General features: G+C 41.0%; 1 protein-coding gene across 10 annotated transcripts in view; it reads left to right on the top strand.

Moving 5' to 3' along the window:
- The window catches only part of LOC109901019 (TBC1 domain family member 2A), a 75,928-nt gene that overhangs the window by 16,352 nt on the left and 46,590 nt on the right, over positions 1-12,986 (top strand). For all 10 annotated transcript variants that reach the window (XR_004211958.1, XM_031837575.1, XM_031837572.1 and 7 more), the window contains 3 exons: positions 1,479-1,599; positions 9,621-9,806; positions 11,016-11,137. Coding sequence is in view for 9 of the 10 variants with exons in the window: in XM_031837575.1 (XP_031693435.1) it covers positions 1,479-1,599; positions 9,621-9,806; positions 11,016-11,137 (429 nt within the window). In the remaining variant the exon portion in view is untranslated. The remainder of the gene's footprint in view (positions 1-1,478; positions 1,600-9,620; positions 9,807-11,015; positions 11,138-12,986) is intronic.

Genomic DNA, 12,986 nt, shown 5'->3' with positions numbered 1-12,986 from the left:
CTTTGATATGATGGTTATTATATCAATATTTACACATAAATGCGCTTCCAGTTCCAAAAAGATCCTACCATGTCGAACAAACTGTATTCATAAAATTGTACCGTGATTTATAAAAAATATATGGCATGACTTTACTCCCATAAAAACTGTGGATGGAAACTTTATGTATGGGATACAATTTTGGGTTTGTACTCACTATGAGGAGGCATTGACCGTGCCCGAATACACATACTTCCATCCTAAATAGTAGCCTTTTGAAGTATAGTTTAAATGCCCAGATGTCATACTAATTTCGGTTAATTTCACACCGAAATCAACCAATACATGGAAACAATGAAAATTGTTCATGATAAATTCTCAGTAAGCAAAAATATAATGTTTTATAGTATGTGAATTTTTGAACATCGAGTATGGCTCTTTATTTAGTAGAATTTGATGCACACTTTTCCACAATGCATTAGGCCCTAGTTCCTAGGTAACCTAGGCCCTAGGTTACTTCACTGGGAAGCGAAGCTTCTGCAGTGGTGTTCAAATGTTACCTAAGTAGTTTTTGTCCTCCTTAAAATGATAACAATTATTTTATCGTAAGCTACATCTTTGAAATAAGAAGTATTTTTACCCAAAGTGGATTTCTGTTTTCTCATTGAAAACTGTTTCTTGTTGTCTTGGCCTTCGTCGGAGCCTTTAAACAAAATACTGAACATCTTTCTATTTGTGAGTGTGTCGGCACCGGGACTCGGGATGTGGATGCATTATTGATGTCATGTTAGCCATGCCTTTTGATTTGAACATATGGATTGTTACCTATTGAATTATTTAATTTATGGATCAAGCCTAGCAGTCATTCTGATCTTGTTCCCAATGATCAGTGCTCTAGTTTATTATGTTGCTGTACAGTGGTTCTGAATATGCGATGCTGTCCACGTTTTGCTGCGCAATACCCTTTTTGATTTAAACATTTTGATAAGTTTTGGTGTGTGTACTAGGCTATTTAATTTAATGTATTTATGTTACAGCACTTTTGTTTCACAAAAAAATACTGTATGTTAAAATGGAACCAAATGATCTGTTTCTATCTTCAGTGCTTTTTAAATAGGATAGATGGTTTATATGGGCTACGGTAGGCTATAGCTCGAATTTGGTAGTCTGCTTCTAACCAACCTGAGTAGGCCTATAACTCCATTTCTATTCTATTCCGAGAATAGAGAAATCAATAGAATTGGAAATGAGCTATTATCAGGCTGGTTAGTGTCTGTTGAATTTGGAAAATCCACCCGCACTCGGCCCCGCCCCACCTACTCAGCCAGTCAGGAGCCGTGGCATACTGCATACTTTTTAGTAAGCAGTACGTTCTAAATATTATGCGAGGTAGGTACATAACATGCAGTTTAAGTATGTTGTATGCTAGTATGTGTATTCGTACACAGTAACTGTATTACTCTTGTCATTGCTTTATCTGCCTTCTTTTTTTCTGTCAGATTGGCTGCAATGGCCTTGCTAGTGTTGCAGAGCGAGGAAGATGCTTTCTGGTGTCTGGTGGCCATTGTCGAGACCATCATGCCTCAGGACTTCTATGGCAAGACTCTAACAGCATCTCAGGTATGTGAAACGATTCCTTTGATAGTTTTTAATATATGTTTTGCTGAAGTTGCAATGTGGGTGGATATCCATTAATGTACTTGTAATGTACTTTAATGTAAAAAAAAACAAAAACAACAAAAAACACTCGAATGGAGCAGCTAGTGAAGCATAAAGATTCAAGCATTGGTTCAGGGTTCGATACTGTTACCAAATCTGTCATTTTTTATCAGTCACAAGGGTGCCAGTGAAAACAATTTACCTGGTCACGTTAGTTCCGTGATTTTATTTATGATCCATTTTTATGAGAGATGCAGGCGCTATTGTTTGTTTCCCGCCGTTTCAGTTCATTATTATGAGCTAGATGACATTGAATGTTGGTTTCAACTTGGTTTTCCATACAAAGCATTCCACTACAAATAAACCTTTGTCACTTTCTCATTTTAAAAACATGAAACAGTACACTACAGATTTTGGCCCCGATTTTGCTGTTCCAAACAGGTTTTTGAGATCGGAAACAAAATCCCCATGTCGTTGCCTACTCTGGACACGCAGCCGTCACCATCGCTTGCCTAGTGTGAGTGCATCAGAGACGCAATCGAAGGCCTACGGATCTCGTCTTAGAGTAGTCCCTGACCTCCCGATACTTGGATCAAAATCTGCAAAGCTCTTTTAGTGTGAGATGTTTTAAGAATGGTGTTGATATAATTTCATTATTCCAATATGTTTTCATTAATTGAATTCACTTAGTCTATTTTATGAGAATTTGTAAGATTCTTATTTGCATAGAATAGACGGAGACCAGTCTTATCAAAAATAGATAATAGTATTTATTCTCGGAGCGCGCTGCCATGTAACCACGAACAACAGTTTATATACAAAATATGACGTCATTGGTTCTAGAATGAATCTCCTCCTCTCGACCAAGACAAAGCAGGTTTAAAAGTTCATTCCGACCTACTAGCACACACACAACACATAATATAACTGAATTAACTCTTGACCCCTAACCACTTAGCTGACAGTTCCAGTTAACGGAAAACCTAAGAAAACAGTCTTTATCTGAACATTCCAGTGCTAAGTTGAGTCGGTTCAACCATAGGTTAATTAACCTTTCAGGTTACTTAAAAAAAAACCCCACTTCCAATCTTCTCCAAACTGTCTGGAATAGTATTTATTTAATTTGAATTGCCCCCTGTTTCAGGCTCCACAATCCCTCACTTATGAATTCATATTGTTAATCAGATATAACAAAACAGAGTATAAGTTTACTTAGTTACAGTTCTATTTATAATGGGGATATTGTTTAGTAAATTATTCATAAAATTCCTAACAAATAGCTTTTGAGAGGTCGCCAGAGAAGAAGCAAGTGAGATGACATTGTTTTTCATCACGCAGGAGCGATGACTACTACTAGTATGCATTTGTACTTGCCTTTAACCCAAGCCAAAGTGTCAAATAGTTGCAGCTCTGATTTGAACAAGCAATGTTATTCAATTCAAAATGTTGGGTAGACATTTCAACTCTATGGCAAGCGTGAATGTCTGACTGAAAACGTTTATAAGCTTGCAGCTTGTTGTAGCTACAGTATGTTAAATCTAATCACATCATTGTTTTTGCTAGACAGTGTGGTATCGACAATCCTCACGAAGTGAAGAATCTTTGTAGTGTGTGACCCCCGTCTGTGCCACATCGTTAAGTGTGCACACCACTACGTTGGAAAGACAAAAAAACTACAGGAAAGGTGGTGGTTTAATGTGAGAGGCTCAGCAATTTTGAAAGTTGTTTTAAATGTTTAATTTCACCTTTATTTAACCAGGTAGGCCAGTTGAGAACAAGTTCTCATTTACAACTGCAACCTGCCCAAGATAAAGCAAAGCAGTGCGACTAAAACAACAACACAGAGTTACACATAAACAAACGTACAGTCAATAACACAATAGAAAAATCTATGTACAGTGTGTGCAAATGTAGAAGAGTAGGGAGGAAATGCAATAAATAGCCCATGGACGCGAAATAATTACAATTTAGCATTAACACTGGAGTGATAGATGTGCAGATGATGAAGTGCACGTAGAGATACTGGGGTGCTAAAGAGCAAGAGGATAAGTAACAATATGGGGGTGAGGTAGTTGGGTGTGCTATTTACAGATTGGTATTGTACAGGTACAGTGATCGATAAGGTGCTCTGACAGCTGATGCTTAAAAGTTAGAGAGGGAGATATTTTTTGCAATTCATTCCAGTCATTGGCAGCAGAGAACTGGAAGGAAAGGCGGCCAAAATAAGTTTTGGCTTTGGGGATGACCAGTGAAATATACCTGCTGTAGCGCGTGCTACAGGTGGTTGCCGCTATGTGACCAGTGAGCTGAGATAAGGCGGGGCTTTACCTAGCATAGACTTATAGATGACCTGGAGCCAGTGGGTTTGGCGACGAATATGTAGTGAGGTCCAGCAAACGAGAGCATACAGGTCCCATTGGTGGGTAGTATATGGGGCTTTGGTGACAAAACGGATGGCATTGTGATAGACTACATCCAGTTTTCTGAGTAGAACGTTGGAGGCTATTTTGTAAATAACATCACCGAAGTCGAGGATTGGTAGGATAGTCAGTTTTACGAGGGTTTGATTGGCAGCATGAGTGAAGGAGGTTTTGTTTGCGAAATAGGAAGCCGATTCTATATTTAATTTTGGATTGGAGATGCTTAATGTGAGTCTGGAAGGAGAGTTTACCGTCACCTAGGTATTTGTAGATGTCCACGTATTCTAAGTCAGAACCGTCCAGAGTAGTGATGCTAGTCGGGCAGGAGGGTGCGGGCAGCGATCGGTTGAAGAGCATGCACTTAGTTTTACTTGCATTTAAAAGCAGTTGGAGGCCACGGAAGGACTGTTATATGGCATTGAAGCTCGTTTGGAGGTTTGTTAGCACAGTGTCCAAAGAAGGGCCAGATGTATACAGAATGGTGTCGTCTGTGAAGAGGTGGATCAGAGAATCTCCACCAGCATACAGAGAAAAGACTCGGCCTGAGAATTAAACCCTGTGTGCCCCATAGAAACTGCCAGAGGTCCGGACAACAGCCCCTCCGATTTGACACACTGAACTCTGGCTGAGAAGTAGTCGGTGAACCAGGCGAAGCAGTCATTTGAGAAGCCAAGGCTATTGAGTCTGTCAATCACTGCATTCTTATCGGCAGAGTCGAAAGCCTTGGCCAGGTCAATGAAGACGGCTGCACAGTACTGTCTTTTATCGATGGCGGTTATGATATAATTTAGAACCTTGCTGCGGGGGGTGCTGAGATGTTGGCCAGGGTAGGGGTAGCCAGGTGGAAAGCATGGCCAGCCATAGAAAAATGCTAATTGAAATGATCGATTTTCATAGATTTATCGGTGGTGACAATGTTTCCTCTCCTCAGGGCAGTGGGCAGCTGGGAGGAGGTGCTCTTATTTTCCATGGACTTTACAGTGTCCCAAAAACTTTTGGAATTAGTGCTACAGAATGAAAATGTATGTTTTGAAAAAGCTTAGCTTTCCTAACAGAGTGAGTAAATTGGTTCCTGACTTCCCTGAAAATGTGCATATCGCGGGGGCTTTTCGATGTTAATGCAGAACGCCACAGGATGTTTTTGTGCTGGTCAAGGGCAGTCAAGTCTGGGGTGAACGAAGGGCTATATCTGTTCTATATCCATTTTTGTAATGGCGCATGCTTATTTAAGATGGTGGGGAATGCACTTTGAAAGAGCAACCAGGAATCCTGATGGGATGAAGTCTATATCCTTCCAGGATACCCGGGCCAGATCAACTAGAAAGGCCTGCTCGCTGAAGTGTTTTAGGGAGCGTTTGACAGTGATGACGGGTGGTTGTTTGATCGCAGCCCTATTTCGCACACAGAAAATGAGGCAATGATCGCTGAGATCCTGGTTGTAGACAGGTGTATTTAGAGGGCAAGTTGGTCAGGATGATATCTAAGATGATGCCCATGGCTATGGATTTAGGGTTGTACCTAGTAGGTTCCTTGATAATTTGTATGAGATTGAGGGCATCTAGCTTAGATTGTAGGACGGCTGGGGTGTTAAGCATGTTCCAGTTTAGGTCACCTAACAGTACGAACTCTGAAGATAGATGGGGACAATCAATTCACATATGGTGTCCAGGGCACAGCTGGGGGCTGAAGGGGGTCTATAACAAGCGGCAACAGTGACAGACTTTTTTCTGGAAAGGTGGGTTTTAAAACGTAGAAGCTTGAATTGTTTGGGCACAGACCTGGATAGTATGACAGAACTCTGCAGGCTATCTCTGCAGTAAATTGAAACTCCGCCCCCTTTGGCAGTTCTATCTTGTCGGAAAATGTTATAGTTAGGGATGGAAATTTCAGGATTTTTCGTGGCCTTCCTAATCTAGGATTCAGACATGGCTAGGACATCCAGGTTGGCGGAGTGTGCTAAAGCAGTGAATGAAACAAACTTAGGGAGTAGGCTCTAATGTTAACATTCATGAAACCAAGGCTTTTACGGTTACAGAAGTCAACTAATTAGAGTGCCTGGGGAATGGGAGTGGAGCTACAGTGGGGAGAAGTATTTGATACACTGCCAATTTTGCAGGTTTTCCTACTTACAAGTAAGTAGGAAAGTCTGTAATGTTTTATCATAGGTACACTTCAACTGTGAGAGACGGAATCTAAAACAAAAATCCAGAAAATCAAATGGTATGATTTTTAAGTAATTAATTAGCATTTTATTGCATGACATAAGTATTTGATACTTTCAAGCAGAATTTAATATTTGGTACAGAAACCTTTGTTTGCAATTACAGAGATCATACGTTTCCTGTAGTTCCTGACCAGGTTTGCACACACTGCAGCAGGGATTTTGGCCCACTCCTCCATACAGACCTTCTCCAGATCCTTCGGGTTTCGGGGCTGTCGCTGGGCAATACGGACTTTCAGCTCCCTCCAAAGATTTTCTATTGGGTTCAGGCCTGGAGACTGGCTAGGCCACTCCAGGACCTTGAGATGCTTCTTACAGAGCCACTCCTTAGTTGCCCTGGCTGTGTGTTTCGGGTCGTTGTCATGCTGGAAGACCCAGCCATGACCCATCTTCAATGCTCTTACTGAGAGAAGGAGGTTGTTGGCCAAGATCTCGTGATACATGGCCCCATCCATCCTCCCCTCAATACGGTGCAGTCGTCCTGTCCCCTTTGCAGAAAAGCATCCCCAAAGAATGATGTTTCCACCTCCATGCTTCACGGTTGGGATGGTGTTCTTGGGGTTGTACTCATCCTTCTTCCTCCAAACACGGTGAGTGGAGTTTAGACCAAAAAGCTCTATTTTTGTCTCATCAGACCACATGACCTTCTCCCATTCCTCCTCTGGATCATCCAGATGGTCATTGGCAAACTTCAGATGGGCCTGGACATGCACTGGCTTGAGCAGGGGGACCTTGCGTGCGCTGCAGGATTTTAATCCATGACACCGTAGTGTGTTGGTTTTCTTTGAGACTGTGGTCCCAGCTGTCTTCAGGTCATTGACCAGGTCCTGCAGCATAGTTCTGGGCTGAACCCTCACCTTCCTCATGATCATTGATGCCCCACAAGGTGAGATCTTGCATGGAGCCCCAGACTGAGGGTGATTGACCGTCATCTTGAACTTCTTCCATTTTCTAATAATTGTGCCAACAGTTGTTGCCTTCTCACCAAGCTGCTTGCCTATTGTCCTGTAGCCCATCCCAGCCTTGTGCAGGTCTACTATTTATCCCCGATGTCCTTAAACAGCTCTCTGGTCTTTGGCCATTGTGGAGAGGTTGGAGTCTGTTTGATTGAGTGTGTGGACAGGTGCAGGTGCAGTTAATACAGGTAATGAGTGGAGAACAGGAGGGCTTCTCAAAGAAAAACTAACAGGTCTGTGAGAGCCGGAATTCTTACTGGTTGGTAGGTGATCAAATACTTATGTCATGCAATAAAATATAAATTAATTACTTAAAAATCATACTGTAGGCACTACAGGGCCTGGGTTAACCTCTACATCACCAGAGGAACAGAGGAGGAGTAAGATAAGGGCTAAACGCTATAAGAACTGGTCGTCTAGTGCGTTCCGAGCAGAGAGTAAAAGAAGCAGATTTCTGGGTGCGGAAGAATAGATTTAAGGCATAATGTACAGACAAGGGTATGGTAGGATGTGAATACAGTGGAGGTAAACCTCATTGAGTGATGATGAGAGAGGTTTTGTCTCTAGAGGCACCATTTAAGCCAGGTGAGGTCACCACATGTGACAATAATCACTTACCAAAACAGCAATAGACAAGGCATATTGACATTAGGGAGAGGCATGTGTAGCTGAGTGATCATAGTGTCCAGTGTGTAGCTAGGCGAGCTGGAAACACGGCGATTCAGACAGCTAGCAGGCTAGCAGATGGGCCTTTGGGGGACGTTGCAACGGGACAGCCTGTTGAAACCCCTTCAGATGGTTACCAGTCGGCACACCAGTCGTGATGGATCGGCGGGGCTCCGTGTCGGCAGTAAAAGGGTCCAGGCCAATTGGCAAACAGCTATTGTAGCCCAAGAATTGGCTGTTGGACCTCTTCAGCTAACCGGGAGATAGCCTGGAGTTAGCCTCAAGCTAGGCCTAACTGGTGCTTTCTTTGGGACAGAGACATTAGCCAGGAGTAGCCACTCGGATAGCAGCTAGCTAACTGTGATGATCCGGTGTAAAGGTTCAGAGCTTGCTGTAGGAATCTGGAGATGCGGTACAGAAAAAGCAGTGTGATGTGCTCTGGGTTGATATCGCCTGTGCAGACTGGCAGGAATTGCCCGGGCTAAGGCTGGCTGATGTCCGAGTTAATCGTGATGACCGCTAAAAGTGGTTAACTGGCTAGTAGCTAGTTAGCTGGCTAGCTTCTGATGGGGGTTCCGGTTCTAGTGTAAACAATAGGTTCTAGTGTAAACCACAAGTGTAAACAATAGCAGATCGGTACCACATTGGATGAGGCGAGAAGGAGGAGAGAAGGTTCAGTCCGTAGACGGAAATATATACGAAGAAAAGTATATAAACATGGGACGGATGGGGACAAGACAAACAGACGTCCTACTGCTATGCCATCTTGGAATCAGTAGTCGTGTAATGTACACCCGGCTTAACTCTTCAACATCTCAAATGTCGAGACTGACTAGCTACACATGGACAGACTTCATTAGTGTGTTTGTGTCGGGAGCATGCTGTCTATTTAGCCAGTTAATGCCCACATTATTCTGTCATATTTTAGAATGTAAAAAATGATGTGAATGTCAATGCATAATGCCATTGGGTAGGCCTATTAAAAAATGCATTATTCTTTTACCACTACCACTGTTTTTGGGTAGATGGAAAGTCAATTAAAAGGTAACTACAAAGTAGCAGAATCATGATTATTTGCATCAATCCAGTGCCCATTTTGTTTTTAAAACTCCATCACAAGTGGGCTACAGAAACACAGAAAACCAAACTGTCTTGGCTGGTTCTCACCTGAATTATAGGGTAACTATAACTATAACTATAATGGTCACCAGATGTAGTTTAAACATACTGGTGGACTTGGAACATCCAATTTTGTTGTTTCCTATTTTAAAAAGTGTCATTTTGGTGAGAGAAAAAATGAAAATCAGTCCAGTCCTCCGCTATATTTACAGTATATATATTTTTTGTCATGGTATCGTTTTGGTATCAATAATCTTTATTTTATTTTTTATTCTGCCCTCTAAAGGATTTTGCAGAAAAGAACATGGCAAAAAATACATTTTGCACTTTATTTTAACTATTTTCTTTGCAGTTACAGTAAATCTATCCAAATCAATGTAAGAACACAAGGGCATACTCATTTAAATTATTAGCCTGGTTCTGTATGGAATGCAGGACAACAAAAATATAGAGCAAAAATGGTGTGACCAAATAATGTTCTGGTGCCACCAGTGGAAAAAGTTAGTGTAGAACCCTGTGTTGGTTGTTCACCCACTAAACTGGGTTTAGACTGTGGTGGGACAGAAAGTTTTTTTAACCCATCTTGTGTCTTAATCTCAGGTGGAGCAGCGCGTGCTCAAGGACTTCATAGCAGAGAAGATGCCGAGACTAACAGCCCATTTCCACTGTCACGGAGTGGACGTGTCCCTGGTCACCTCCGACTGGTTCCTAGCTGCGTTTGTGGAGAGGCTGACCAGTGACGTCCTGCTCAGAATTTGGGACGCCTTCCTGTACGAGGGCACCAAGGTCAATGGGGCTTGAGGAAGGGGTTAGGGTTTTTAGGCTACAGGTTACAGATGACAGGTTTTGGACGTATATTTCAGTGATATTGATGTTTTGATATGTGGATTGTACCATATTAAAGTTACTTTTCATAAAAGTAATTGAGACAAATTCTTCAGAGAGGAACACCATTGCAATAATAGTCAGATGAGAGTGGTTGTTTGGTGTTTTAGACATATTTCCAGAATGGGTCTCTATGGTAGTACTGAGAAATGACAAAAAGTAATTTAAATATACAGGCAACTGCCAAACTAAAGGAAACACGGACATAAAGTGTCTTAATATGGCATTGGGTCACCACAAGCCATCAGAACCGTTTCAATGTATCTTGGCAGAGATTCTACAACTGGAACTCTATTTGAGCGATGCGACTCCATTCTTCCACGATAAATTCCATAATTTGGTGTTTTGTTGATAATGGTGAAAAACGCTGTCTCAGGTGCCACTCCAAAATCTCCCATGTGTTTAATTGGTTTGAGATCTGGTGACTGACACACACACACACACACACACACACACACACTTTAAACCCCCTATGCTCCTTTGAGACCCCTCTTTCAAAGTCACTAAGAACTCTTCTAGCTATAGTAGGCAAAATAATGGGCAACTGGGCATTTTTATACATGATGGGATGTTTTAATTGCTTAGTTCACTTTGGAACCACACCTGCTTTCAATATACTTTGTACCCCTCATTTACTCAAGTGTTTAGTTTATTTATCAGTAATAAAGGAAGCACTTATATCCAAAAAACAAAAAGGATGATGTAATTCACTGGGGTCAAGCTTCCTGACATCCAGGACCTATATACTAGGCAGTGTCAGGGGAAGGCCCCAAAAAATTGTCAATGACTCCAGTCACCCAAATCATAGACTGTTCTTCTCTGCTAACGCACAGCAAGCGATACCGGAGCGACCAAATCTAGGTCTAAAAGGCTCCTAAAGCTTCTACCCCCAAGCCATAAGACTGCTGAACAATTAATAAAATGGCCACACGGGCTATTTACATTGAAACCCCCCTCCTTTGTTTTTACACTGCTGCTACTCACTGTTTATTATCTATGCATAGTCACTTTACAAATGACCTTGACTATCCTGTACACATTCACTATTGTCATAGTAGCAAGAAACAATACTACTTAATGGACATAATATTTTATCACATATTTTTACAGGTGATATTTCGCTATGCATTGGCGCTCTTCAAATACACAGAAGAGGACGTTCTGAAGATTCATCATAGTGTGGATATCTACCAGTACCTCCGTTTCATCACCAGAACCATCACAGACAGCAGGTAGATATGTTATCCCCTAAGCTCTTCTATAGATCTAATGAAGGACAATCTGATTGATGGCAATTAAACCAACTGCAGTAGTGCAACAATATACAATATTTATTGCCTTGTGATGACAAATTTATTTGGCAGTCATTTTTCTTTTATTTGTGATCTCAGTAGCTAGGTTACCATCCATTTGGCGGCAGATTTCTGTGCGACTATTCTTAAAATAATATGCACATTTTCCCACCAGAGGTGTGTTTCCATCAAACTGAATTGGTACAGATAAATCTTCTTTGGGATTTTTTTCACTTTTGGATGAATATCGTTCCTACTCAGTCCCAAATGCTAACATATGCATATTATTATTAGTATTGGATAGAAAACACTCTGACGTTTCTAAAATTGTTTGAATTATGTCTGTGAGTATAACAGAACTCATATGGCAGGCAAAAACCTAAGAAAAAATCCAAACAGGAAGTGGGAAATCTGAGGTTTGTAGTTTTTGAACTCAGCCCCTATCAAATTCACAGTGGGATATGTGTTATTTTGCACTTCCTAAGGCTTCCACTAGATGTCAACTGTCTTTAGAACGTTGTTTCAGGCTTCTCGTGTGAAGGGGGGCCGGATGGAAGCTGTTTGACTAAGAGGTCTGCCAGCAGCCTCGTTCTCAGTAACGCACATTTCACATGAGAGGTATCTCTTGTTCCATTGCTTTTCTACAGACAATGGAATTCTCCGGTTGGAACATTATTGAACAGTTATGATAATAACATCCTAAAGATTGATTCTATACTTAGTTTGACAAGTTTCTTCGACCTGTAATATAACTTTTTGAACTTTTCGTCCGACTGGACCTGAACGCGATTTTGGATTTGTTTACCAAACGCCCTAACAAAAGAAGCTATTGGACATAAATGAACATAAATGATGGACATTATCGAACAAAATAAGCATTTATTGTGGAACTAGGATTCCTGGGAGTGCATTCTGATGAAGATCATCAAAGGTAAGTTAATATTTATAATTCTATTTATGACTAACCTTGTGAAGACTTACAGAAACGTTTGACCTCTGTCATTGCCAACAAAGGGTATATAACAAAGTATTGAGATAAACTTTTGTTATTGACCAAATACTTATTTTCCACCATAATTTGCAAATAAATTCATAAAAAATCCTACAATGTGATTTTCTGGATTTTTTTTCTCACTTTGTCTGTCATAGTTGAAGTGTACCTATGATGAAAATTACAGGCCTCTCTCAACTTTTTAAGTGTGACAACTTGCACAATTGGTGGCTGACTAAATACTTTTTTGCCCCACTGTATCTTGCAGTGTCTAACTGCTATCTATACACATCCATTCTTTCATTTTTGACCATTATGGTGGCATTAAAACCTCTTATGAAACCCTTCACTCGCCAATCCCTTTAGCGGGATTGATTTGACAACATCCAGTGAAATGGCAGTGTGCCAAATTCAAACTACAGGAATATCAATATTCAACATTCTTGAAAATATATGTGTCATACATCAAAATAAAGCTTAACTTCTTGTTAATCCAGCTGCTGTTTCAGATGTCAAAAAGGCTTTACGGCGAAAGCAGATCATGCCAAGACTGTTGACATCTAGTGGAAGCCATAGGAACTGCAACCAGGTTCCTCATAATAGGGCTTTCAATAGAAAACCATTGGGAAACACAATGACCTCAAATTATTTTTTCCCTGGATGGGTTTTGCCTGTCAAATCAGTTTTGTTGTATTCACTGACATTATTCTAACAGTTTTAGAAACTTGTGTTTTCTATCCAAATCTACCTCCACCTATATGCATATCCTAGCTTCTGGGCCTGAGTAGCAGGCAGATT

Source organism: Oncorhynchus kisutch, linkage group LG12 (genome assembly GCF_002021735.2).
Source record: "Oncorhynchus kisutch isolate 150728-3 linkage group LG12, Okis_V2, whole genome shotgun sequence".
Taxonomy (NCBI): Eukaryota; Metazoa; Chordata; class Actinopteri; order Salmoniformes; family Salmonidae; genus Oncorhynchus; species Oncorhynchus kisutch.
The sequence above is the reverse complement of the archived record's forward strand: the minus strand, read 5'-3'. Positions and strand labels throughout refer to the sequence as shown.